The sequence below is a fragment of the Lepus europaeus genome, chromosome 6 (genome assembly GCF_033115175.1).
Source record: "Lepus europaeus isolate LE1 chromosome 6, mLepTim1.pri, whole genome shotgun sequence".
NCBI classification, from domain to species: Eukaryota; Metazoa; Chordata; class Mammalia; order Lagomorpha; family Leporidae; genus Lepus; species Lepus europaeus.
This window is the reverse complement of record NC_084832.1, coordinates 132,283,384-132,310,682: the sequence shown is the minus strand read 5'-3', so window position 1 is coordinate 132,310,682 and position 27,299 is coordinate 132,283,384. Positions and strand designations below refer to the sequence as shown.

The following is a 27,299-nucleotide window of genomic DNA, read 5'->3' as shown; positions in this document are numbered from 1 at the left end:
ATAAAGGACTCTGATCTCACACTTCTACCACTGTCGCTGGCATGACTTTGACCAAGAGCTGCCAAGGCATGGAAGCTTGGAGAAGGCAGACCCACTCTTCAGGGACAGGGCTTTCATCTGCTGGACCCTGTGGCTCTTCCAGCTCTGCAGTAACAGGTGGCAACCTCCTCCTGCTGTGTAGTGGGTTCTCAGAGCAGTGGACCCACCAAAGCTCAATTTCACAAGACAAAGGCCGGTAGGGCCATCACCTCACTCTTAATAGGTCAGCTGGATGAGGTTAGTGCTCCACCTTGAGAGCAATGGGTAGGCCAGGCGAGCACCCCCTGCTGGATCCATGGAGAAGTGGCCTCCTGAAACACAGTTTCTGACATTTCTGCCTCAAGCCTTGGAACTTCAGGTTCCCAGAACACATTCTCCACTTAAATTACTTATTCAAGAAGCAGGGAAAAGAGAGATCTCATCCACGGATTCACTCCTCAAATGCTGTGAGGCTGAAGCATCGGGGTCTCCCGTGTGGGTGGCAGGGACCCACCCACTCGAGCCATCAGCCCTGCCTCCTCGGGTACACATCAGCAGGAGGCCCCAGCTGGGAACTGGAGCTGCACTCGAAACCAGGTGTCCCTGCGGCCTGGAAGCTTTTGGGGCCCTAATACCGGCTCCTGGTTCACAAGCAATGACAGAAACTAAGTTCCCACTCGCCGAATGCGGACAAAGACCCTGGGCTGGCGTGAGAGGTCGGGTGTGGAGCATGCCTCGCTAATCCCATCGGCCACCTGAATCCAGCCAGTGCGGCCTCCGGGCAGGCGCGGCGTGGAGCCCCGGGCTGCGCCGTCTGCAAGACTGGCCTCGGAGGCCGCGCGGGGCCCAGATTTTAAAGTGCTGTTTTTTTTTGTTTTTGTTTTTTGACAGAGTTAGACAGTGAGAGAGAGAGAAAGGTCTTCCTTCCGTTGATTTACCCCCCAGATGGCCGCTACGGACGGAGCGACGCCGATGCGAAGCCGGGGGCCAGGCGCTTCCTCCCGGTCACCCACGGGGTGCAGGGCCTGGGCCATCCTCCACTACCTTCGCAGGCCCCAGCAGAGAGCGGGCCTGGAAGAGGAGCAGCCGGGACTATGGGATGCCGACGCCGCAGGCGGAGAATTAACCAAGTGAACCACGGCGCCGACCCCTTCAAGTGCTAAAAAAAAAAAAAAAAAAAAAAAGTGCCAGTATTGGCAACCGGCGAGAACCCATTTTAAAAAGCCTGTCCTCTCGCCTCGCCGCACGGCTCCGTTCTCCTCACCCGGACCCCGGCTGAGCGCGGGTGGGCGCCGGAGGGCTCTGGTGACTCCCAGGAGACAGCGGCGTTCGGGAGCACCCGGAGATGGCCAGCGATAACCCAGGCACGACCTCTGAGGGCGATCCCGCGCGGAGCGAAGGGCTTGAGGGCGCAGCCACCACAGGCCAGAAGCACGCATCCCTGGCCCACGCACGCGCAGCCGCGGAACGCCGCAGCACGCCTGCGCAGAGACTCTGGTCCGGAATCTGACGGGATTGATTTTGCGCAGGCGCAGCCCGCAGATTTTCCCCCCCCCCGACTGCCAGTGCGCAGGCGCACGTCCCAGTCAGCCTTGTCCCGTAAACAGGGGTCGCTGGTGACACTTCTACTTCCGGGTCACGCTTGAAAGCGGCTGTCGGGAACCACCTAGGCCCGGGTCCGGTGAGTGCGGCCCTTGTTACGGGAGGGTCTGCAGCCGGGCCCCAGCCCGAGGCTCCGCGCCCAGGAACGTGTCCACCACTCCCGCTTGAGGTCTGCGGACCCTCGAGACCGCCACGCGTTCTGGGCCGGGAGCCTCCCGAGCAGGTGCACCCAAGTGGCCGGGCACACCCCTTCGCTCGGCTTTGGGCTTCGCGGCCGGAGCGAAGGGCAGCAGAGGGACGGGGCCCCGGAGGGCGGGTCGTGGCTTTCTTGGAGCGTCGGTGGTCTCGTCGTGCGTCCACCCACGGCTCGCCGCGTAGGGATGTTTGTCTCCGTTTCAGCAGAACTCGGGTTGCTCTGATAGGGGCTCTCTTCCAGCTGCTGCCTTATCCTCCCCTCACACTCGGTCCTGTGCAGACGTGTTTAACAAGCTGGAAGAGTCGATTTTGCTCAGAAAAGAAAAATTGAGATCAGTGTGTTTCTCATAAAACGCATTTTCCGCGATTGCATTTATTTTCTTTTTCCAACCTCCTACTGTCGTGTTGTCGTTTTAAGATACGTTTGCCCAAATCTATTTCTTAGTTGTCGCGAATAGCCAATTGTTAGTTTTTAATTCGCTTTAAATCTCTCTCCTTCAGTGCTGTTGAGCTTTGGTTTGTTTTTACAACTTTAGATGACTTCAGAGTAATTACACTTTTTACTTTATTCCTTATCTTAGGATATGCCACAAGTATTTCCACTCTTTGCTGAAGACATTTAAAAATATTTCACAGATGCCTTATTATTAACATAGATGTGTTTGTCCCGTAGCCTTTTTGCCTGTCTTTTCACTGCCTTACCCTTCGTCAGCAGAAGCCAGTGTTTGTGAAACACCTGCACTCTGTGGGGTTCTCTGCTGGCCAGACCATGGCCTTCCCGCTGATTTCAGTTCTCAGGGAGGGGAAAGGGGCGGATGAGTGAACTGCAGTTACCTGAAGGGGGAGCAGAAATTCAGAGGGAGAGCTGGCGCCGTGGCTTAACAGGCTAATCCTCCACCTTGCGGCACCGGCACACCGGGTTCTAGTCCCGGTAGGGGCGCCGGATTCTATCCCGGTTGCCCCTCTTCCAGGCCAGCTCTCTGCTATGGCCCGGGAAGGCAGTGGAGGATGGCCCAGGTCCTTGGGCCCTGCACATGCATGGGAGACCAGGAGAAGCACCTGGCTCCTGGCTTCAGATCAGCGCGATGAGCCAGCCGCAACGGCCATTGGAGGGTGAACCAACGGCAAAAAGGAAGACCCTTGTCTCTGTCTCTCTCTCTCTCTCTCTCTCACTATCCACTCTGGCTGTCAAAAAAAAAGAAATTCAGAGGGAAGGAATGTATTCTGGCACTGGCAGCCTTGTCTTGTTTGAAAACCACACAGCTCCTCAGGGTTCCTCGTGTGGACCCCTTAGGTCCGAGTTGAGCAGGGTCCTATCAGCTCCTATCATCCGCTTCTGAGTCGAGATCTGAAATCTGCTCCAAGTCTGGGGAAGGCCTCCCAAGGACAGAGGCGCTCAGTGGTGTTCCTGTGTGTCCCTAAGACCTCTTTGTTTTAGGTGCTGTGGAGCATGTGAACACACTTGTGAGCCCAATGAGTTCCAGTATGTGGTACATTATGCAGAGCATTCAGAGCAAGTACTCACTCTCGGAGCGCCTGATCCGAACCATCGCCGCCATCCGTTCCTTCCCGCATGATAACGTGGAGGATCTGATCAGAGGGGTGAGTGCCATTCCCCTGGAGAGAGTCTTTTGGGAGGCAAAGTTGGGAAATGTTGATAAATCCTAATAGGCTACAGATTGAAAGCTTCCACTAGCACGAGAGCACAAGGAGTCTCCTTTTTTTTTTTTTTTTCTTAAGATTTATTTACTTATTTGAAAGGCAGAGTTACAGAGAGGCAGAGAGAGAGAGAGGTCTTCCATCTGCTCATTCACTCCCCAAATGGCTGCAACAGCTGGAGCTGGGCCAATCAGAAGCCAGGAGCCAGGAGTTTCTTCTGGGTCTCCCACGTGGGTACAGGGCCCAAGGAATTGGGCCATCTTTCACTGTTTTCCCAGGCCATAGCGGAGAGCTGGATGGGAAGTGGAACAGCAGGGACTCAAACTGGTGCCAAAGTGGGTTGCCAGCACTGCAGGCAACAGCTTTACCCTCTACACCACAGTGCCAGCCCCTCCATTTTTTTAATATAAACTTATTTTTTAATTCCATTTTCCTTGAACTATTTTTTTCTTTAAAGATTTATTTATTTGAAAGGCAGAGTTAAAGAGAGAATGAGGCCGGCGCCATGGCTCAACAGGCTAATCCTCTGCCTTGCGGCGCCAGCACACCGGGTTCTAGTCCCGGTCTGGGCACTGGGTTCTATCCTGGTTGCCCCTCTTCTGGGCCAGCTCTCTGCTGTGGCCCGGGAGTGCAGTGGAGGATGGCCCAGGTCCTTGGGCCCTGCACCCCATGGGAGACCAGGATAAGTACCTGGCTCCTGCCTTTGGATCAGTGCAGTGCGCTGGCGCGGCGCGCCGGCTGTAGCGCGCCTGCTGCGGCGGCCATTGGAGGGTGAACCAACGGCAAAGGAAGACCTTTCTCTCTGTCTCTCTCTCACTATCCACTCTGCCTATCAAAAAAAAAAAAAAAAAAAAAAAGAATGAAAGAGAGATTGATCTTTTTAAAAATTTGTTTCTTTATTTGAAAGAGTTATACAGAGAGAGAAAGAGAGGCAGAGAGAGAGAGGTCCTCCATCTGCTGGGTCACTCCCCAGTTGGTCACAATGGCCAGAGCTGTGCTGATCCGAAGCCAAGAGCTTCTTCCGGGTCTCCACGCAGGTGCAGGGCCCCAAAGACTTGGACTATCTTCCACTGCATTCCCAGGCCGTAACAGAGAGCTGGATTGGAAGTGGAGCAGTCAAGTCTCGAACTGGCACCCATATGGGATGCTGGTACTAAGCGGCGGCTTTACCCACTACGCCATGCCACAGTGCTGCCCTGTGTCCATTGCTTTCAAATGCTTATCAACATGACCATTAAAATATATTGTTCCCTATGTTTGCCTTGCTTCCCTTCTCCTTTTTGCTTTGAGCATCTGATATTTTTCTTCATGAAATATGTTCTGGATGATGGTCATCTCATGCCTTCCGTAAAATCTGTCTGGAGGTGGTACGTGTAGAACCTGCCAAGCTCAAAGTTTGGACTTGCTTTCTAAGAGAGGAAGAGGCAAACAAAGCCCAGGTGGCTTCAGACCCTCTGAGCTCACTCCTGTGTTAAAATCACATGTGAGGGGACCAGTACTGTGGCGTAGTAGGTTAAGCCTTTGCCTGTGGTGCTGGCATCCCATATGGGTCCTGGCTGCTCCACTTCCAATTCAGCTCCCTGCTAATGGCCTGGGAAAGCAGTAGAAGATGGCCCAAGTATTCGGGACCCTGAACCCACGTTGGAGATTTGGAGGAAGCTCCTGGCTCCTGGCTTCAGATCAGCCCAACTCTGGTCATTGCAGCCATTTGAGGACTAAACTAGTGGATGGACGACCTCTCTCTCTCTCTCTCTGTAACTCTGCCTTTCAAATAAATAAATAAATCATTAAAAAAAATTACATGTGAGATTTCCTTTGTCCTCTGTTTCTTAAAAAATTTATTTCATTTTGATTTATTTGAAAGGCATAGTGTTCCCATCCACTGGTTTATTCCCCAGATGACCTCAGTAGCTAGGGCTGGGGCTAGCTGAAGCCAGGAGCCCAGAACTCAATCTGGGTCTCCCAGATCAGTACAGGGAGCTAAGTACTTGGGTCATTATCTGGTGCCTACCAGGGCGTTCCCAGGGATTTTCATTACAGGTATATTAGGAAGCTGGGATCAGGAGCAGAGCTGTGACTTGAACCCAGGCACTCCAGGGTTAGACGGAGGCACTCCAGGAAGACAAAGTTAATCCCTGAAATGCATGGTAATTATAGATGAAGACATCTTGGATATCTGATACCTAACCCCTGCTGTTCAGTAATTGTTATATGATCACTATCCTAGAAGGTCTTTGATACCATACTCTGCACATTATTCCTCATTTGCAGTCCAGGGCTGAGCACTGTAGCTGCTGCACAGTTATGTGGTGCAGCCAGAGAAGACAGAGTCCTGCAGTGTTAGCTTGTTCCCCACAGAAGTGGTGTCAGAAGGCTCAGCAGCGGAAACACTGTCACTTTCTAATTCCAGCTCTGCTGCTGAGTCATTCAGGGCCTTAGGTCTGACTGCTGTCTGACCCCATCATCAGACTGGGAATAGAAGGACCAGCAGGGCTTGGTACAGAGAATGCTAAGATTAAGAGGCTACTTTAGAAACGTTTGTAAGTGGGCCAGAGTTGTGGCACAGCAGATTAAGCCGCTGCCTAGGATGCCAGCATCCCTTATCAGAATGCCAGGTCAGGTCTCAGCTGCCCTGCTTTCAATCTAGCTGCCTGCTAATGAGCCTGGAGAGGCAGCAAAAGATGGCCCAAGTGCTCGGGCCCGTGACACACAAGTGGTGGCAGATGGAGTTCAAAGCTCCTGGCTTCAGCCTGGCCCAGCGCGGGCCATTGTGGCCTTTTGGGGAGCGACTCAGTGGAAAGATCTGTCTCTCTGTTACTCTCTTTTGTGTTTCAGCCTGGCCCAGCCCTAGCTGTTGCAGCCATTTGGAGAGTAAACCAGTAGATGAAATGTATCTCTCTGCCTTTCAAATTAATAAACCTATTTTAAAGGGGGGGAGCGCTGTGGCGTAATGGGTAAAGCTGCCGCCTGCGGTGCCAGCATCCCATATGGGCGCTGGTTCGAATCCTCTTCTGATCCAGCTCTCTGCTGTGGCCGGGGAAAGCAGTGAAAGATGGCCCAAGTGTTTGGACCCCTGCATCTGTGTAGGAGACCCAGAAGAAGCTTCTAGCTCCTGGCTTCAGATTAGCACAGCTTTCTGGCCATTTGAGGAGTGATCAGTGGATCACTGTCTCTCTCTGTCTCTCCCTCTCTCTCTGTAACTCTGCCTCTCAAAATAAATAAATCTTTTTTAAAAAGAAAAAGGAAATGTTTACACATGAAAATAATGTTAAGAGGACCTACTGTTAGTGATGGTTGTCTGTTGGTTGGACCTCTGACTCCCTGACTTTTTCAGAGCATGGTAGCTGCACAAAGTGAGTTTCCTGCCTGATGAAAAGATTCTCGTTTCTTTCACTCATTGAGTGATGTCCGTGTGATTTTCTGGCTGACTACCTTGTAGAGAGAGTTGATGGTTCCTTTGCTTCGTCTTCAGAGTGTCCCCTTGGCTTGGACTTGGTATGATAGAATCGTTCCCTTAGTAGGAATGGAAAGCAGGAGCCAGTAGCAGGTTCACACTTCCAGCAGGTTGGAACTGTCTTTACCCTGCTTCACTTCTGGGTGAGCCAGAGTGGAGCCCACTGACGAAAGTGCCCTTGTCGTGCAGGGAGCCGATGTGAACTGCAGCCACGGCACGCTGAGGCCCCTGCACTGTGCCTGTATGGTGTCAGACGCTGACTGTGCAGAGCTGCTCCTGGAGAAAGGGGCTGAGGTAATGTTCCGACCCTCACCAGTGAGTCACTGATTCCTGAGAATTTCCCCCGTCTTCCCCCATCTCTTCCCACCCTGAGTGTGACCTCTGCGCAGAATCTGCACAGATGCAGGAAGCCAGCGATCCTGGGGCTTCCTTCCTTTGCCCTTCTCTCTTCTCTTGGATTTAAGCTGTCGATGGCCCCAGCTTACCTTCTAGGAGTACTTTATACTTGCACTGAATCCTCTCCTTGCCTGATGACTGATGAAATCTAAATGATGAGACCTGCTACGGCCGGGTAATTCTGACACTGACGCTGCTAGGAGCTTTCCTGGGGCACCCCTGTCTGAAGGGCGGGGTACTCGTGCTGTTTTCCTCCCCTCGTTATGGTATGTTTTAGTGTAAGGGAACTTCAGAAAGTCCTTGAAGTTAAGTTCATTTCGGTGCAAAGACTTTGAAATTACGCATGATTTTCTCATAATGTGCGTTTGCTATGAACATTGAGAAGGCCCCACAAACTGGCAAAGCTTTGTACTCTTAGTTTCCATTCTAGCTGATGTTAACAGGCTTCCAAGTCAGGACCGGTGAGGTAATGCAGAACTCTTTCTGTGCGGGGTACTCCAGCCGTGCTCTGTGTGACAAGGGCTCAGACTTCATCCTTCCCGCATTAGGCCTTCCTCTGTGGTAGATTCTAATGAGCGGAGACGGGACTCACTCTGCAGATGCCCATGGAGAGCTGGCCAGCAGGAAAGGGCACATGCAGAGCACTGGTGGTCTGGGTAGTTCTCTGCCTGCCTGGCTGAGAGGGTGGTGTAGCACACGTGGTGGGTACACACACGCACACTTCTTTGCTGTCCCACTGTCTTCAGTCACCTGTCCACTGTGACGTAGTTCCTCCCTTTGCACAGGTGAACGCCCTGGATGGCTACCACCGAACAGCCTTGCACTATGCAGCAGAGAAGGATGAGGCTTGTGTGGAAGTGCTGTTGGAGTACGGTGCAGACCCCAATGCTCTGGACGGCAACAGAGACACCCCGCTCCACTGGGCGGCCTTTAAGAATAGTGCTGAGTGCGTCCGGGCCCTCCTGGAGAGCGGGGCCTCTGTGAACGCCCTGGACTACAACAACGACACTCCACTCAGCTGGGCAGCCATGAAGGGGAATCTGGAGAGCGTCAGCATCCTGCTGGATTATGGCGCAGAGGTGAGAGTCATCAACCTCAAGGGTCAGACACCCATCTCCCGCCTGGTGGCTCTGCTGGTCAGGGGGCTTGGAACAGAGAAAGAGGACGCTTGCTTTGAGCTGCTCCACAGGGCTGTTGGGCACTTTGAACTGAGGAAAAATGGTGCCATGCCGCGAGAGGTGGCCAGAGACCAGCAGCTGTGTGAAAAGCTGACCATTCTGTGCTCAGCCCCAGGAACTCTAAAGACACTGTCTCGCTACGCCGTGCGCCGTAGCCTGGGACTCCAGTACCTGCCGGAGGCAGTGAAGGGCCTTCCGCTGCCGGCTTCTTTGAAGGAGTACCTGCTGCTTCTAGAATAACCGGGACCATCCCAGGCAGCTCCAGAACAGCACTTGTTTCTGTTGTGCCGTTTATAGATTTCAAGGCAAGGCGTCACAACAGTAACCTACCACCTCCCCTACCCAAAGCAAGCAACCAAACAAAAAAACTCTCACTTTTGTTTTCCGTTTATTGCTTACTTGGCTTCTTATAGTGCCCCCTGCAAAACAAGAGGAAAACACCCCCCCCCCCAACCCCCATTCTCCCCAGCTAAATCTCTCTGGGAAGAGGGAGAGTATGAAGAGTGTGTGGGTTCCTTTGGGGGCATGATTTAACACTGCAGAGCCCTTCCAGAAAGCTCTTTATAGATCTGGGAAGAAGTTTCAGAAAAGCACAATTCCAGCCCAAAGCAGTTGCACCTCCAGGATGAAGATGTGCAGGTGCAGAGTGGTGCTTTGTCAAGCGGCGCTCAGAGGGGACGGGCCCTTCCCTTCATCTTTGCTGTGGGTGTGCCTAGGGCTAATGGGAGTTTAGCTGTGTTACTTCAGAAAGATTATCTCGCTGCTTGCCACATGACAGGTAGCAGGGTCTGTGGAGTCCTAAGAATCCCTGCACTGCTGAGAACTTTCCCTTGAGTGCTTCTAGTGCCTTCGCTCCCTGGCAGCCACTGTGCACACGTGGCCATGGCATTTCCATGTGCTTGTGGCAGCAGAGGGGTTGGGTGACCTGGACCCCTCCCTCTTGGTCACCTTCTTTCCCTGTGGAAAACTCGCTCTGCCGGTGTTCTTTGTCTTGTTTGGGAATTCTGACCTGGGTGAGAGTTGCAGAGAATGAGAAAAGAGCATAGAGAGCATTGAGATGGCCCACCTACCCAAACACCGGTTTGGGTGAATACATAGCCACTGACACTGCTCCTTTTCATGTTCCTAAAGGGGATCCAATCATCACTGATCTTAGATGTTTGTATGCAAATTTGAAGAAACTTTTTTTTTTAAAACCAATTGAATGGGATCTGCTGACACAGCTAATTTGGAATAGTGTGGTCTGTTTGTCCTTTGCCGTTGATGTTTTTTGCCCATTTAAAAAGAGAAGAAATAAATAGTTCTAAAGGCAAGTTTGGTAATTTCTACAGTTACTATGTGTTCCCACAGCTTTTCCTTAGGCCTGGCTCCTGGGCAGCAGTGACTCTGGACACTAATGGAGAGAACAGAGGGCTTGGGCTTCCCCTTCCTTCTTACCTCCCCACCCCAAATTTGAGATTACTGCTTTTGTCTTCCACAGTGGCTTCATGTTGAGCCACGGAGGAAGCTTTTAACACACAGGGATGCCAAGATCTCACTTAGAAACTCCGCCGTGTGGCCAGGCAGTTGAGGTTCTTCAAGTGCTTCAGTGGTACCAGGAGTGAGATCTACTGCTTTGGTGGGTGGCTATGGACAGCAACCACTCAGGGAAGTTCTTAAAATACTTAAGACCCAAGCTCCACAGCAAAGGCTATTTTTTAAAATTTTTATTTATTTATTTTCATGTTATTTGAAAGGCAGAGATCTTCCATTTACTGGTTCAAACTCCACAAACGTGCCTAATAGCCAGAGTCAAGCCAGGCTGAAGCTAGGAGCCTGGAACTCAATCCAGGTTCCCCACATAAATGGCAGGGACCCAAGTACTTGAGCCATCACGTGGCCTCCTGATGAATACACTGGCAGGAAGCCAGAGTTAGCAGTGGAGCTGGGTCTTAGCAGGCTGTTTGAGACTGATTGGTCCCAAATGGCCACTAGTATGTTTCAAGACAGCCTGGGTGATTCTTAACCTGAGGCCAGGCTCACACTGCTTCAGGTAATTTTGATTTTCATCACAGCCACTGAATATTTGGGAAGAGGAAAATATTTTGTACACATGGGGAAAGGTGTCACCTGTTTTCTGTTACTCATAATCACTTGGGTACTTGGTGGCTAATTGTCTACCTCACTCTACTTAGTTTCACTTATCTTTAATGATTTACTTGAAGGGCAGAGTGACAAATATCTTGCATCTGCTGGTTAATTCCCCAAATGCCTGCAACAGCCAGGGCAGAGCCAGGCCAAACCCAGGAGCCCAGAACACCATCCAGGTCTCAGGTGGATGGCCGTCATCTGCTGCCTTCCCAGATGCATTAGCAGGAACATGGATTGGAAGTGGAGCAGCCGGGACCACAACCAGCTCTCCAAAATGGGATGCCAGAGTTGCAAGCGGTAGCTTTCCCCTGTTGCACCACAGCACTGGGACCCAGGTCTGTCTGCTGCTGGGGAAAACAGCATGTGCTTCATAGATTTCTAAGAGGTCTTCACTACACATTCTACCCCCAGACCATATTACGATCCTGAGCTTGCTTTTCTCTCCAGAGTGATACTTCTCTTCTGTGATTAGCTTTCCACCCAGAGGGCCCTTGCCTTGCCATCATTTTCTGAAGAAACGATTCTAGAATTAAAGATAGAAAAAAGAACCTGTAAATCCACAGCAGTTAGTGCTAGACATGTCGACAGTGTGCCTGAGCTTCTCTCTCACTCATTTTCTCAGCCTGGTGTTTTGAACTTGAGGAGACAAGGAATGGAAAACAGGGAACTGGCGCAGGTCTGAAACTGGAACTGAGTCTGAGACCCAGGTTTGGGAAAGACCTCGTGCCTGGCAGGCCCTCCTGGGGGGGCTCACCTCTGAAGGGGAGCTGCCCCCTCTCACAGCTATTTGTGGGATTCAGTGATGACGTAAAGGCCTATTTGCTGTTCATTTCTCTAAAGAAACATGCAAGGAGCATTTGGCTGCTTTAATTTCTGATTCTGACCCCGGCCACCTCAGTCACTGTTCAGAGCTGTTTTTAAGGGTATGGCAGGAACCATCTCAGCCAGCAAAAGGGATGCACTTGAGATAACCCCCGTCACCCCTTCTCACACTGGGCTGGGAGGGGCGCACAGGGTCAGGGCTGCAGCGTGCAGAGCTCTGGGACACAGAGGCTGAAGAAGAGGAACCTCAGAGGTAGTGAAGTACGCGGACGACCACAACTGGCTGCGTGAAGTCTGCAGGGGCCGAGGGAGGAGCAAACAGCAGAAGCAGGAGCACAGTGGCCAGGTGGCGTTTATTTGTGTAGTCAGAGTGCGTCACTGCAGCAGGAGTTGTGGAGGAGCCAACACTCTTTGTTAACACAAAGAAATAAATAAAGCGCATGTTAAGGGGAATTCTACCTGTGCGGTCCAGCAGGAGCCCTACAGGACCCTGCCTGTGTAACAGACCAGGCTGGGGTGCGGGTCATGACCGAGTCTACCTACAGGAGCTTCCACCTACTGCTGCTCCCAGTTCCCGGCCAGAGATGGTCACGGCCTTGGGTGCAGAAGTAAAGGGACCCTAATGACTAAAGAGCTACGACACGGAGACGGCGTGCATCTTTGATGTGATCAGACAGCCTGTCCCTCGCTCTGAGGGTTAGACGGTGGCTTCCCCAGACCGCTTCCGAGAGATGTGCTCCAGATGTGCATGCTCGGAGGTGTCCAAGTCAATCTCATACTTGGCTAGGATTTTGAGGATGGGCCTCAGCTTCAGCCACCACTGTTCCTTGGGGATTCGGTGCCTACAGAAGAATGAGGGAGATGGTGATAAAATTTCTCAGCTTCTACCAGCAGCTTACGGGAAGAAGCTGGGCAGGGGGGCCTGGGCATCACATCCAAAGTGGCTAAGACGACAGCACTGCTTCTAAAAAAAGGGCACTGAAGACAGTGGCCAGGTGGAGGACAGCACAGTCTGACAGGACGTGGACACTGGAGACAGCAGTGAACTCACTCAAAGTCCGTCTGATTCTGCAGCTCAGTCACTGGCTGGAAGACCAGAGCCCTCTTACGCATCCCCAGAACACAGCCGGAGTCGGGGGTGTTGGCGAAGATCCGCCCTGCAATCAGAACAACCCATCAGCTGCCGCACCGGGGACCCAGCCTCTGCACAGGGCACTTACTCCCACCCTACCTACCGTTGCGGTAACTCTCTTTGATCTTCCCAGCCATCCAGTTCATGGCCTTGGCTCCCATCTTAGTAGCAAAGTTCCTGTCAAAGGGAGTGGGGCTCCCACCCTGAAAAAGAATTACATGGGTGGCAGGGATGGCAGAGACTCGTGGATACACAAGCAGAGGGAGCAGTGGGCAGACACAGAAATCCAGATGCTGCCTATGAAGGGAGCCCTAGGATGGTGTCAGCACCCAGGGGAGCTGGCCGTCTCCCTGGCAGGAGAGAACCAGGAAGGAAAGGGGCTGCCGGTCCCACAGCTGCCCCTCATGCCACTGCTGTGCTGCTGGTCAGCCACCATCACCTACGACAGGGAGGAATCCTGTGGCCACAAGGGACTGCCAGGGGCTGCCCCTCAGGAGGAGGTAAAACATCACAGAAAACCTCTGGACTCAGAGGTCGTGGCACCTGACCCCAGAATACCCCTTCCAGCTGAGACACCAGGGTCCACTTCTGGAAGAGAACACCTGCTGGGGGAGCTGTGAGTGCGGCCTGCCTGGACAGGGGAACTCCCTTCCCTGGAAGACCAGCAGGCTCCTCGCCAGGTGAGCACAGTGGGGAGAAGGCCCTGCACCACCTGGAAAACTAACTTCTCTCTAAAGCCCCCGTCCTCACCTGAGACGATCTCGTGATGTCCAGAGGTGCTTCTGTGACGTCAGGGGTAAGTAATGAAGCACCAGGTCACCCCAAAGAAACCCTGTGCAATGGTGCAGCCGGGACGGCCCTGCAGGCTGCTGGGGCGGTGGCCATCGAGCGCAGCACATACCTGCTGCATGTGGCCAAGCACGTTCTTCCTGCTGTCGAAGATGCCCTTCCCCTCCTCAGAGTACAGGTTGAAGATGAAGTCCGTGGTGTAATTCTCATTACACTTCTCATTCCTGCCAGGGAGGGGCCGGGCCTGACTTCCTGCCACCAAGGGCTCTGTGCCTGCCCCCTGCCCCGTGCACAATGGATTCCTCAGGGCACCCCAACCATGGACCCGTTCTACAGGGTAGGGCCAAAGCCTGCCTCCCCTTTCTTCCCCAGGAACAAGCCGCAGGTGCAGTACCTCAGCACCAAGCCTCTTTTCACAGTTGTCTTCATCTTTTGCACCAGATGTTCAACATTCACCTGAAAACCAAAGTTAACCCTGGGCCTAGCTGGGAGTGGGCAAAGCTGGGGAGTGGCACAGGGTGCACTGACAGCCTGGCCTGGGCTCTGCCCCCTAGCAGAAGCTCCGTGCAACAGCAGCAGGACCCCAGTTCAGCTGCCCACCCCCACCTCCAGCCCCCTGCATCCCGGCACACTCTGCTGCCGATGCAAAGCAGTCAGGCGCCTGGATGCAGCGAGGTCCTCGGAGTGCCAAGGTGGATGTGCAGGGTGCAGATGCTACCCCCTGCTCCAGGAAGGGTTGGCCAGGATCTTGGACTGGGAGAGCCCTCAGCTCCTGAACTACACTTTGAACTGGGATCTGGGAAAATAAGGACCCTGTGGTGCTCTGTGAAGTAGGGGTCCAGGCCCTGCCCAGGAGGTGAGAGAGCACCTCCCTGAAAAGCCAAACAGCAGCAAGCCCGTGCAGAGCTGGCCGCAGAGGCCAGCTACCCATGAGGGCCTCTCTCAGCTTGTCTCATCCACAGTACAGAGGACACGTCTCGGCAGACACCGCGAAGTGGCCTGCACAGTGCTCCCTCCAGCCCTACCAGGACAGACCCTCACCCTGAGCAACACAACGCAGGTCACCATGGCAATTAGCAGGGCCAAGGTCTTTGTCTACCTGCAGGTCTCGGATGGTGAAGGGCTCCTCAAAAATGTAGGCAGCGTCGGCCCCGGCTGCCAGTCCTGCCATGGTGGCCAGGTAGCCGCAGTAGCCGCCCATGGTCTCGATGATGAACACCCGGCGTTTGGTGCCCGCTGCGGACTGCTTGATACGGTCACACGTCTGCAGGGATGGGGAAGCAGAGTCACTTCTCTGGACCTTGCCTGGAGCCCACCCTGGAGCCCCGTGGGTTCTCCCCTTGGGCCGGCAGCGCCCTAGGCCCCATGTATTCCCCACAATCGGACAACAGGCATGTTCGCCAGCCCCACGCAGAACTGCTCTGCTGGGAGGGAAGCTGCGTCCATCCTTTCTGGCTCAAGGCGGGGAACAGGCCGCTGGCCCTGCAACACATCTCTCATGGAGGGGAGGGTGCTGCTCAAATGCCTGTCTGTGAAGACCTGCTTTCCCAAACAGGAGCTCGGCTCCCAGGACCGCACCTGGTCCACACGCACAGCCTTGCAGGAAGGGGCGGGCGGGCTCTCACCGTGCAGATGGTGTTGAGTGCCGTGTCGGCCCCGACACTGAAGTCTGAGCCGGGAACGTTGTTGGAGACCGTGGCAGGGATGACCACGAAAGGGATGCAGAGCTCATCAAACTGCTTCCTGCCCTCCATCAGCTCCAGGCCCCAGTGTAAGCCTGACGGGAAGAGCAGCAGGACTCATGGGGTCGGGGGAGGGCAGAGAGGGGGCACGCAGCCTAACCCCCCAGCAGTGACAGGGAGGGGGCACTCACCCCAAAGCCCCCAGCAGTGACAGGGAGGGGGCACTCACCCCAAAGCCCCCAGCAGCGACGGGGGGGACACTCACCCTGAAAGCCCCAGCAGCGACGGGCGGGATGACACTCACCTCAAAGCCCCAATGATGACCAGGCCCTGGATGTTAAACTTGGTTATGTTGGCACTGATCTGTTCGAAGCTCTTTTTGGTAGAGTCCTAGTTTGACCGGAGAGGAAGGAGGAGCGGCATGGGGATTTGGGGAAAAGATAGCAAAATCAAGGGAAAGGCTACAGTTCCAAGTACCAACTGGTGCCCCTTTCCCACCCCACCCCACCCTCTCCCCCTCCCTCCCTCTTCCCCACACCCACCCCCATCCTGCCAAGCCTTTGGAGCCATCTACAGATGTCCGCAGGGGGCCCAGACCAAGTCACCTGAAGGGGGCAAGGCTGCTCACCTTTTAGTGCCCAGTTTGGAGCCACCCTTGCCCGGTCCAGCCACCTACATAGCTCCAGCCAGCTTCCTCAATCTGCAGAAAAAGGCCACACGCTGCATGGTGCCCACAGCACCAGGGGCCTGGGTGGGACCTGCCCTGTGAGCTGCCAGCCCAGAGAGCAGCGCCAGGCGCCCTAGCTGCTCACTCGGGAAAACCACACAACTGCTGGTGCCCGGCACTGTGCACACAGTGGGACACAATTATATCTGCACAGCTTCACTCCCGAGGCTCCTGCCTCTTCCTACTGCCTGGAAATCAAGCATTTGCTTCTACCTGAGATAAGCAGGGAGGGACAGTCTCCCCATGTCAGCCCCGGGGTCCCAGATGTGTGCCCTTGTCCTCTGAGTTCCATACCTGGCCCTTGGCCAGGCCCTCGAAGCCATCGTGCACCACCAGCACCCGGTTGCCCTGGATCAGGCCGATCCTCACAGTGGAGCGAACAGCTGCATTCATGCCTGCCGCCGGGGCACCCACGTTCATCACAGCCACGGTGTATGAGCCACTCTACACAGCGGGGAGGAGGACTGAGGCCCCAGGGGACCAGCACTGCTGCTCCCTCGTTCTGCGGAAGCTGGCAGATGAGGGTCTGTCTGCAACCCCTCAGAGCCCTGCTGCCCCAAGACCAACCCCTGGACCACCTGCATCAGCTCCACATGTGTATTCGGGGACCCCGACTCGAGACCCTCTGCTCCTGTGGGGGGTGGGGTGCATGTGATTGTTGCCAGAGGGTAAAGCACAGACACCCTCTTGCCCGTCCACTGCCATCTCGCTGGCTCCAAATTGGGCAAGGGTCAGAGACATCTGGGACACACTAAGAACACAGGGCCAGGATCTGGGGTGGCCAAGAGAAAACTGCCCCAGTGGAACTGAGATCCAGCGCTGCACAGGCTGGCAAGGCTTAGGTGGGACTGAGGATGGGGAGGGAGAGAGTGAGGGGGCCCACGTTGTTCGTACCTTGAGGACTGGGGGTCTGATGTGAGCCAGAAGCTTGTACACCTCCCAGTTGTTCATGAAGCTCCTGTGAAAAGTGCAGAGGTGGTCTTCAGCCCATTCCCCGTGGCCAGCAGGCAGGACGGGGCAGAGGCTACAGAGGGGCCTGGTTCTTCAGAGGCTCCCTGCGCACTCTCCTCCCGGGCCCTGTGCGCACAGCACAGAGCTGGCCCCTCGCCTAGAGCCGGAAGAATGGCCAGGAGAGGACTGAGCCATCTGTGCTGGCCAAAGCTGTGGCAGGGAGGAAGAAGAGGGGGCAGAAGCTCCTGCTTTGGGTCTGGAGCCAGGCAGACTTTGGGCTCCATCCTGGTATCTCATTTCTGTAGCTGGTCTGGTCATTTGCTCACCGGCCTCTCAGCTTCATGGCTTCATCAAATCTCTTCTCTTCCATGGCCTTGGTCACGTCTTTGGTCTGAGGGAGGAGCAGAGTCGGGCAAGGCTCAGGGCAGGGCTGCCTTCCACCCACCAGCCTGCCCGTCCCTGCTCGAGAAAGGTGCACTCCACCTTTCTGATGTCTCCAAAACTTTCAGAGAAGTTACCTTTATTCTCCCTAACTTTCTGAGTAACGAGTAGCAAAAGAAAAGGGCAACCTGATGCTCTATTAATAGAACTATGGGGAGGGGGCTGTGCCTGCCTCTCCCTGGCTCCACACCCAATCCCAGCTTCACGGTAGCCTCGAATGAAGAAGGGGGAGCGAATGAGGAAGACCCCACAGACAGCCCAGGGGGAAGCAGCTGGCCCTGCTCTGGGCTTCTCCATTCGAATTCTGCTCTGACTGGCACTAGAGAAATAGTCCCGAGCAAGACCCCTGAGTCTCGGAGGGAAGCAGCCAGGGGCAGGGAGCATTTCCAGCAGCCCTTGCACACGTGCTCTGTGCTCTGTGGGGCCACAGCCGTCATGCTCCAAGCACTCAGCGTTTCCCAGCAACTGCGTCAGTTCTCGGACGCTTCTCTACAACTCAGGGTGAGAATCTAACCCTCGGTGTTTCAGAGAAACACGTTTCAGGTGCAGGTCACGGAGACAAAGCCACCCAGCCATGCTCTTGCTATGAGTGACATGAGGAGGGGTCGAGCTTCTCCCGCACAAAGGGCGTGGAGGTTTGGGGCTGGGGGTTCCACGGTGCTGAGTGTCCTCAGTGGGAGGCTGCAGGACCTCTGTCCTCCTCAGGAACATTTTACAGATGAGGAAATCGACTTAAGAGATGCCACAGCTCCTAGGCAAAGGACATGTGTCCTTCCCACTGCCCTCCTTCCCTTCTGCTCCTGGACCAGCGGCCGCAGAGGGCAGCCTCCTCCCCTATGGCTCTGAGGTGGGGGTTTGGGCCTTTGGGAAGGGGCTGGGGCTGGGACTTACCACCTGGACACATTCCATGAGCGGCAGGCGCACGGCCTGGTTACCAGACAGGCTCACCACACAGGCCGGGGTGTCCGGGGTCCCCTCCAACAGCGCCATCACTGCTTCCACGCCCATCCTGCTGCCCTGCAGAGGCCCAGGGGGCAGAGTCTGGCCAGGCCTGCCATCTTAGCTCAACCTGGAGAGCTGGCCACACTAGGCCCTTCAGAGTCCCTGGGCTGAGTCCACATTGGAAGGGCTGCAGCCAGGCACTGTGGGCTGTCCCTCCCTACCCAGGTCACACCTCAAGCTGGAGGCCACTGTGTCCGCTCCCCATCAGAACCCCAAGGGCTCTCCTCGGTTCCGGAGAAACAAGATTCCCCATCTGACTTGCCTCTCCCCTCCAGTGCAAGTGGGAAGGGCTGAGACTGAACACCTACTCATACGTCACTGCTGCTGAGAGCACTAAGATCCTGGCCCTCGCTCCCTGGGGGGGCACCTGCCACCACATGGGGGAGGAGGTGCAAGGCGCACTGCAGTCTCTGGGCCAGAGGGTGGCAGGAGCGTTGTCTGGTGGGGACCCAGGGGCCACAGAGCCTGTGACTCACCAGGATCCTGTCGAAGGCTGAGGGGGTTCCACCTCGCTGCACATGCCCCAGGACGGTGACCCGCGTGTCATAGCCCAGACGCTTCACCACCAGCTGAGGGGACCAAGCACACAGAGGGGTCTGCTGAGTCAAGGGTACTGGGCTGACCAGGAACGCTGGGCCCCTTGTCCATAGTGGTTCGTGGTGCAGAGGGAATGATGGGCAGGGACTTGGGGAGACACAGAACCACTAGGGAATATTCTGGGACCTCCATGCTAGGGCCCCTCAGCTTCCTGCACACTAACATCCTTGACGCCTTCTGAGGTGATCGGTTTCCCATTCTTGTCGATCGCACCCTCAGCCACAATGATGATGTTGAGGCGAGAGCCACGGGTCCGTGTCTGGTCAAGGACAGAGGAAAAGCAAGAATGAGGGAACCTGGCGGGCCCCAGTGGGACAGGGCATGGTGTCTGTGCAAGGACAAGCAGTGCCAGCACCTCACTGAGCCGGCGACACAGGTGATCCTCCCAGTCGTCATCCGGAGGACACTCAGGAATGAAGACCCAGTCAGCACCGCAGGACAGAGAGGTGACCAGGGCCAGGTACCTGAGAGAAAGCCGGGGCACCCCACTCAGAGTTGCACCCCTCAACGGGCTTCCCAGACGCAGCAGGCTCTCCGGGTGCCACAGCTGGGAAGGTCTGGTGATCCTGTGTGTCACCTCAGAGTGAGGTCAGATCACTGGGTCTCCTGAGGAGACCTTCCACTCACACCCACTTGCCACAACGTGGCCCCTCCCAGAGCACTGTCCATGCTGTGACAAGGCATGTGCCTGAGCCCAGGTGGGAACAGAGGGAAGGTAGGATGAAGGCAGGGGCAAGGCCACACCTGCCCCCGCACCTGCTGCCACTGGGACCTCACTGGACACCCATGGGAGGGAGGAGTTACTGCTGGGACCAGGACGGGGACCTTACCCACAGTGGCGGCCCATCACTTCTAACACAAATGTCCTCTGGTGGCTGCAAGAGAGAGACAGCACTTACACCCGCACCCAGGCCACCCCACCAGATGGCTGCAAAGGTGGGCTCAGGTTTTCAGCTCTCTAAGTTGTCTTAGTCTAGATGCTGGCTATTCTGCTGGCCACTCAGGAGACCCAGGAGCCACAAGCAGCACAGGAGGCTGGTCAGTGGCAAAAGGCAAATCTCACAGTACTTAGGGACCAGTGCCATTCCTACGCTCTAGGAATCACTTGCAGCTAAAAATAGCATACCAGCCCCAGGAAACTGGCCATCAGTCACCACAGCTCAAAAACTTCACCCACGAGGCCCTAGCTCTTCGGCCCGTCATGGTGTGTACCTCTGGGCAGTGGTGGTGATGGCGTCCACAATCTCTATGATCCGGTGCAGGGCAGAGTCGGTGCCGATGGTCATATCCGTACCACAGAAGTCATTGTCAATGGAGCCAACCAGGCCCACGATGTTCAGGTAGCTGGACCTCGTGGCCTCCTCGGCTGTGATCTTACCTGACAACAAGAAGCAAACCTGGAGCCGATTCCAGGAGGGAAGGAGCCAAGGCCAAGGACGTCGCAGGCAATGACACAGAGAGGAGGAGGGCACAGGCTGCCTGCTCATCTCCAGCAGGAGGAAGGGTGTGGGCATGTGCAAATGTGCTGCACATGGGTGCCTGTGTGCACACGCACACGCATAATCCTGTTCCAAACCATGTCTCACCCGCTTTCTGGAGGTCACTCAACAGGTCGCTCCACTCAGAACGGAAGGTGTCAGCCCCGGTGAGGCTGCCATCACCGCCTATCACACACAGATTGGTGATCCCACGCTTCACCAGGTTGTGGGCGGCTCGGAGACGTCCCTCTCGCTCCCGGAAGTCCTTGCACCGAGCGCTTCCAATCACGGTGCCTCCCTTTGAGAAAGAGGCAGAAGTCGGCCCCTCTGCTGACATGGCCAAATCTGGGTTCAACACGCTCATTCCCTCCTCCCAGCATAGTGACACCTGGGGAAGCTCCCTGACCCTGAGTCAGTTGCCCCGGCAGAGGCACCGGAGGCATCAGGCACTCCTAATCAGTGCATTCGGTGTCAGTGGGGCCTCAGCAGAGGGCTGAGACCTCCCATGTCCCATTCTCCCCCTGCCCATCTCAGACGACTGACACCGACCATTGCACTGAAAGCCTCAGCAAAGGGATCATCCTCAAACAGAACAAGACAAATGCACGTGGTCAGGGCTTCTGGAATAATCTCAACCGCTCACATCTCGGACGTCCTGAAAAGCAGCAGTGACCTCAGCCTTTGATGGCCCATGCCATGTGCCCAGTGGGGCTTCCCTCTTGAGCACCGAAATTCCCAGCTGTGCCTATAGTTTCTCTTTAAAAAGTTACTTTTTAAAAAAAATAACATCAAAAAAGTTTAACTGACAGTCTTTGTACACATTCATGGGCAACAGTGACATCTCAGATCTAATTGAAGCGACTGCCAGTCCCCACTGTGCCATCATTGTGGAACTGTGGACCTGGAGTTCCTCTCTCCTACCTGTTCAGGAAGCGTGGCCCGGAGTGTTTTCCTTCCACCCAGCTCTGACTAGGGACCCTGTGTCCCCCCACATTCCCCACCTCCAGGAGCTACCACTCTGTGTTCAGCCCCCACACAGGATGAAGAACACGCAGCACGTGTCCTTGTGTGTCTGACTTATTCTACTTAACATCTGTTGGGCTGCCAATGACAGCATTTCATTTTTTCATGACTGAACAGTGTTCCAGTGTGTATCCTGACCGCATTTTTAATCTATTCAGCCGATAATGGACACTCTAGTTGGCCCTACATCTTGGCTATTGTGAACTGTGCTGTGATAAGCATGGTGGAGCAGGTATCTCTCTGATTTTGTGTCTTTTGGATCTATATCCACTAGTAAGATGGCTGGGTCATGTGGCAGCCACACTTGCAGTTCTTTAAGAAATTTCCATACTGTTTTCTGTACCGGATGTACTGTTTACATCCCTACCCAAGGTGTACAGGAGTTCTCTCCAGTACCGGACGTCCTGTTTACATCCCTACCCAAGGTGTACAGGAGTTCTCTTCAGCAGCACTTGTACCCTTCTGCTTTATTGAAAACGGGCATCGGGATATCTCACTGTGATCCCGGCGTGCATTTCCCCAGTGGCTGGTGGTACCAAGCATGTTTTCGTGTATTTGTTGCCCACCTGCATTTCTTTTTTTGAGAAATGAATATATAAGGAATGAGAAGACTCAACAACAAGAACACAACCAATCCAGGTAAGAAATGGGTAGGGCGCCTGCTCCTTTTCTCTGAGCCCCTTGGGACCTGTGGCACCAGGGGCAGGAGCCACAGCACCCAGGTGTTCAGAGGAGAAACAGCTCTGGGTATGGGAAGCCTTAGGTGTGCAGGGCCCTGCAGGCCAGAGGGTGAGTGCACACAGGCTCCCCACAAACCCAGACCACACAGAGCCTTCATGGCCACTGCATTCCTGTTCTCCCACAGACACCTGCGGGGCTGAGCAGAACGGTCGCTCTTGAGCCAATCAGCTCACAGCTACATTTCTGCTGGGCTGGTAGCGGTGCTCAACAGCAGATGGAGCTAGCGCTGGACATGCCCAGGACATTGCTAGGACTTCACATGGGGCTGGCCTGTCTCAGCTGTGCTCTGGCTCCAGGCCTCAGCAGGTTATTTTCAGGGCCAGACCTTCCCCGTGACCCCGCGTGGGGCCTGCTGACGTGCAGTTCTGTCTCGCCTGTGACCTTTCCGTGAGGAGCACAGCATCCTGTGATCACTCCCTCCTCCGGGAAACCAGGGTGCTGTTTTTAAACGCAGACTAAAGGGCAAACACAAGCTCCTCTCCTGTCCCTCAAGCCACACGGCAGGAACTGGAACAGGCAGAGCAGGACGGATGCTGCCAGAACCTACCAGCTGCAGCATCATGGAGACGCTCTCCCACGTGGCCTCCCGGATGTGGTCCCCGCCATCCACCAGGCCCTGGTAGCCCTGTGGGACACAACACCCATCAGCCTCGCTGGACTGGCCCTGAGTTCTCAGGACCGAGATGGGGTCCCTGGGAAGAGGCCCTCTGAGAGAAAGGCACCCCCTCCCCTCAGTGCCCCAAGTGCTCGCGGCTTCCCATTCACACGGTCCAGGGAAGGAGAAGGCAGCCTTCCAACATCCTGCTCCAGTTTCCCCAACTTAATTACTTCCAATTCCTCTCACGTTGGGTGCATCTCATTCCCCAAAGGGAGGAAAAAAGAGAAATGAGACTTGGCAGGGGAAGAAACGCAGAGGCGAGGAGCAGGGCAGCCCAGGGGGCCTCAGAGAGGCAGGCAGCCCCTGTCACAGTGCGACCCCAGCCAGGCCCGCATCACCCACGCTGGCTGCTCCTTTTCTGGGAGAGGTAGAGGGGGCAGCAGTGTGCAGGTCCTGGGTCCCCACGTCATCACTGGGCAAACAGTGGGATGAGCAACCCTGGGGATTGGGGGCCAAGACAGAGCAAGCAGCGCAGCCAGGAGGGGGTGGGGGTGGTGAGGGAAGGAGAGTCAGAGGTCAGAGAAGTGACACACAGTGAGGGAGGGAACTGACCTCATGGACGAAGAAGACCCGGGCACCAGTGAAGATGCCAACTCGAACCACAGCCCGGACGGCAGCATTCATACCTGCAGGGACAGTCAGGAGAGGGTTTCCTAAGGGAAGCAGCACAGAACTCACACAGTCATGGCTGTGGATCCACAGAGTTCCTCACACAGCTTCCCCACTCCCAATCAGTGTACTCGCTGTTGGGGAGGCCCCAGTTCCCACACCTAGTCCCCCCACCAGCCTTTCTGCCAGGACAGGCCGGCAGGAAGCATCTCCTGAGGGTGAATTGTGGGAGACACTGAGAGCAGCTTGTCAGGCACCATCTCACTCCATCCAATGCTGATGCTCACGGGTCCAGGCCTTGGAGCTGTTCTCAGGAAGCTCCTGGTCAAGTCCAAGTCACACCACCGGACCTCTGCGCTGTGCCCTACCAGCCTCCAGGGGCATGCTAGGTTTCTCTCTCTCTCTCTCTCTCTTTTTTTTTTTTTTTTTTTTTGACAGACAGAGTTAGCAAGAGAGAGAGAGAGAGAGAGAAAGAAAAGTCTTCCTTTTTCCGTTGGTTCACCCCCCAAATGGCCACTACAGCCAGCATGTTGTGGCCAGCACACTGCGCCGATCCAAAGCCAGGAGCCAGGTGCTTCCTCCTGCTCTCCCATGCGGGTGCAGGGCCCAAGGACCTGGGCCAAATGCTCCACTGCCCTCCCGGGCTACAGCAGAGAGCTGGACTGGAAGAGGAGCACCGGGACAGATTCCGGTGCCCCAACTGGGACTAGAACCCGGGGTGCCGGCACCGCAGGTGGAGGATTAGCCTAGTGAGCCATAGCACTGGCCTGCTAGGTTTCTCTTGTACTCTGCACAGAATCCAGACACCCAGATTTGCCAGGCTTTTTGGGACAAAGGCCTGATTTTTTCTTTTTTTAAAGATTTATTTATTTTAAAGTCAGAGTTTCAGAGAGTTTGGAAAAGCAGAGGCAGAGAGAGAGAGAGAGAGAGATCTTTCATCTGCTGGTTCACTCCCCAAATGGTCACAATGGCCAGGTCTGGACCAGGCTGAAGCCAGGAGCTTCATCTAGGTCTCCCATGTGGGTGCAGGGCCCAAGCACCTGGGCCATCTTCCACTGCTTTCCCAGGCCATCAGCAGGGAGCTGATCAGAAGCATAGCAGCTGGGAGTCCACTATGCCACAGCACCAGCCCCAGGCCTGATTTTGCGTGGTGCAGTGAGCTGCAGTCTGTTCCTGGGCGGTAGATGCTCCCAGTCCACACACACAGCTATTGGGTGTCTCGCTGTTGTGTTCCCTGCTCCCATGTGGACAGAGACTGGGACTAAGCCTGTGGGAAGAATCAGTGGGGACTGCATTCTTCCCCGCCTTCTCCCAGCGTTCACTCAGTGAGACAACATGCACTACCTGCCTCCCCCGAAGGCTCTGCAGCCGAGGGGTGCGGGGAACTTAGGAATTATACTGCAAGTTATTCTCTCGCTTCCACTCAGAGAAGAAAGGAGGACACACAGAAAGGGGCCTTGTCCCTTGTTCACATGGGTTCTGTCCTTTCCTGGTAGCTGTTCGGTGGCCGAGACGCCCTTCAAGGCACAGTCAGAGAGCACCGCACACAGTGGGGCTCCACACACGCTGCCCCCCCCCCCCCGGGAACAATGCTACCTACACGCACCGAGCACCACTTCACTGGAGAGCTGGGAGGCGGCCCATCCGGCCTTGCATGCTCAGAGCAGCCACTGCCTCACAGACATCCCACTGCAGACACATGGTCTTCAGCCTGCCTGGATACCAGCCAGACCAGCAAGCACCAGGGAAGCCAGTCATGGGGACTGTGCAGCACAGACTACAGCTACCACAGACCACTGAGTAATCCAAAGCTGTCTGGAATACAGCAGAATAGAGTTAAAATATATATATCAGAATGTCTCTTCTGTGGCAGACGAAAAGACTGGTACTGGCTGCAACGCAAAGTGAGGGGCACCCTTCCTTGGGTAAAGACTGCCACAGCAGCACCATGCCAGGCACGGGAGCCATGTCTGTGGGCAGCGCCGATCTGGGAACACAGAGAGGACTTGGTGGTGGGGCTCAAGACATTGAGGAATCACCACAGGGTGCACCAACGTTAGAGCAGAAACAGGCACAGCACGTGGTGGGGACGCCACAGAAACCCTGTGCTTGCCACAGGAAGTCAGAGAAGGGTGGACAGCAAAGACGGCATCTGAGACCTTGGAACCACTCCCTTTAAATCTGTCCGGTGGACAATTTGGGGGAGTGTTCTAGGCAGGGAGGGCTAGACAAAGGGGAGAGTCAAGAAATGACCTTAGGTAATCCAGTGCTATAAAGACTAAAATGTGAGGTAGGGGGTGGTGGGAAATGAAGCCACACAGGTGTACAGGCACCACGGGCCACGGGGAAAGCGTGGCTTTCACTGAGGAGGCCAGGGCTTAACAGGAATCTGTGAGCCCCGTGGAACTCTGAGAAGTGCTGGGACCACAGACACTTCTGGGAGAAGCTTCATGGTTCACCCTTGATTCTTAAAGGGCCATGACCACCACCACCACCACACACACAAAGAAGGTGTACACAACGAAGAATTCCTGAAGAATCATGTGAGCAGCAGGATACAACGAGCCCCATGTGTCCGAACAACGCTCAGCAGCCGCTGGGAGACAGAGAAGACGCCAAGGAACAGGCCCAGGAGGCTACCTGGCATTCCAGACAAGGAACGAGGAGGCTTGGACTGGAAGAGTGGCCTTTGGGACAAAACAGATCATGGATGGGAAACCTCTAGGGACAGGAGCAGAAGGGCCTCACCCTAATGCAGCCTGTGATCTGACGTTGAGGTTCTGGAGAGAAAGGGAGAGCCTGTGACTGACGGGGCACAGGGTGGATAGAGCAGAGGTAGGCTTCGGTCTGTGCCCTGGGGTGGGCGTGAGGCACACATCACTGAGACTGGGGCCAGGAACACCAACCACAGGGTTCCAGGATGGAGACCAGCAAGGAGCACCAAGAGAGATTAGGGGAAAGCAGAGCTGAGCAATGTCTTGGAAACCAAAAGTGGACACTATGAAGAGGCGGGAACTGTGCCCAAAGCACCATAGAGAAGGTCAATGCCTGGAAGGCTGGGCTTGCCACCCCGCGAAGGCATCCCATCAAGTCTACAAGTCTAAGTTCACAAACTGACGCGTAAGGATTCAAAACCAGGGGTCTGCAGAGGGAGGCTTCTCGGAAGCTCCAGGAACAGCCTGTGTGAGACAGGAACAAGCTCAGAGTCACCCAGAGCCATCCACGCTGAAGGACAGACCACTGCCGTCAGCTCAGCAAGATGAGCACTGCAGCCACCAGGCCTGCAGGGTTTTCTACAGACACCTGGAGCTCTGGAGTCTGGAGTCATCTTAGGAAACGAGGAAAACACTCTCTTCTGAAACACCTAAGTTGGAGCGCTGTTTCCTGCTCCCAAACTGTGTCAATGATTTAAAGGAAACCATGACTTAAACGGTCTCTAGCGTCAACGAACAGGGATGGCGGGCAGAACAATCCCACAGTAGGGACCTGTCTCTGCTCACCTCCCTCTGCCTTCTTTTCACTTCACCCCTGAGGCTCCAGAGGCCACCCTCCTGCCTTGAGGTTGAGTGTCTCCGTGCTTTCCTGGAAATCAAAGCCGAGGACCCCTTTCCTACACCTGTGTCTAAAATTCCCAGGTCAGGGTGCGGAGACACTTTGTCCTATGAGTCCCAGTCGTTCTTCAGACTACCACAGCTCATTCACTGCTGTGCAATGAGCCAGTCCTGGCCAGTCTCCCTGGCTGTCCCTTGTTGCCCTGAATAGCCCTCCGTGAGCAGCTGCCTGACTCGTTAGAAGCAAAATGAAGGATAAGATTGCAGGCAGCGTCCAGGAGAGGCTGTGGAGAACATCGCAAGCACAGAGTTTGGTCTCCAGTTACAGCCTGCTGGGAACAGGCTCTGGGGAGAACAGCCGTGGGGGATGGGTCCCTGTGAGGGGGGACAGAAAAAACTCATCACGACTTGGTCATGACTTTCTGTTTTTCTGAGAGCTGATGCTATAAAGTTTCTACCATAAC

The 27,299-nt window shown here is 55.1% G+C and overlaps 2 protein-coding genes across 3 annotated transcripts in view; one reads left to right on the top strand and one right to left on the bottom strand.

Annotated features, from left to right (window-relative positions):
- The first annotated feature begins 1,593 nt into the window (after positions 1 to 1,593).
- On the top strand, positions 1,594 to 9,834 carry ASB8 (ankyrin repeat and SOCS box containing 8). Of its 2 annotated transcripts, XM_062195149.1 has the most exons (4): positions 1,594 to 1,699; positions 3,254 to 3,417; positions 7,118 to 7,222; positions 8,110 to 9,833. In XM_062195149.1, exons 2-4 carry the CDS (start codon positions 3,289 to 3,291, stop codon positions 8,740 to 8,742), a joined length of 867 nt encoding a protein of 288 aa, XP_062051133.1. In that variant the 5' UTR covers positions 1,594 to 1,699; positions 3,254 to 3,288; the 3' UTR covers positions 8,743 to 9,833. The 2 variants fall into 2 exon arrangements, with proteins under 2 accessions (XP_062051133.1, XP_062051134.1); XM_062195150.1 differs by lacking the exon at positions 7,118 to 7,222 and having other exon boundaries at positions 8,110 to 9,834.
- A 1,954-nt stretch (positions 9,835 to 11,788) lies between these two features.
- The window catches only part of PFKM (phosphofructokinase, muscle), a 33,394-nt gene continuing 17,883 nt past the window's right edge, over positions 11,789 to 27,299 (bottom strand). The window contains 21 exon segments of the mRNA XM_062195151.1: positions 11,789 to 12,296; positions 12,506 to 12,611; positions 12,690 to 12,789; positions 13,488 to 13,599; positions 13,770 to 13,831; positions 14,475 to 14,639; positions 15,001 to 15,152; positions 15,348 to 15,447; positions 15,686 to 15,757; positions 16,079 to 16,228; positions 16,679 to 16,742; positions 17,062 to 17,126; positions 18,068 to 18,193; positions 18,655 to 18,747; positions 18,939 to 19,034; positions 19,131 to 19,239; positions 19,606 to 19,650; positions 19,988 to 20,153; positions 20,362 to 20,551; positions 22,565 to 22,642; positions 23,228 to 23,301. Of these exon segments, the coding sequence (XP_062051135.1) occupies positions 12,152 to 12,296; positions 12,506 to 12,611; positions 12,690 to 12,789; positions 13,488 to 13,599; positions 13,770 to 13,831; positions 14,475 to 14,639; positions 15,001 to 15,152; positions 15,348 to 15,447; positions 15,686 to 15,757; positions 16,079 to 16,228; positions 16,679 to 16,742; positions 17,062 to 17,126; positions 18,068 to 18,193; positions 18,655 to 18,747; positions 18,939 to 19,034; positions 19,131 to 19,239; positions 19,606 to 19,650; positions 19,988 to 20,153; positions 20,362 to 20,551; positions 22,565 to 22,642; positions 23,228 to 23,301 (2,270 nt within the window). The 3' untranslated portion in view covers positions 11,789 to 12,151.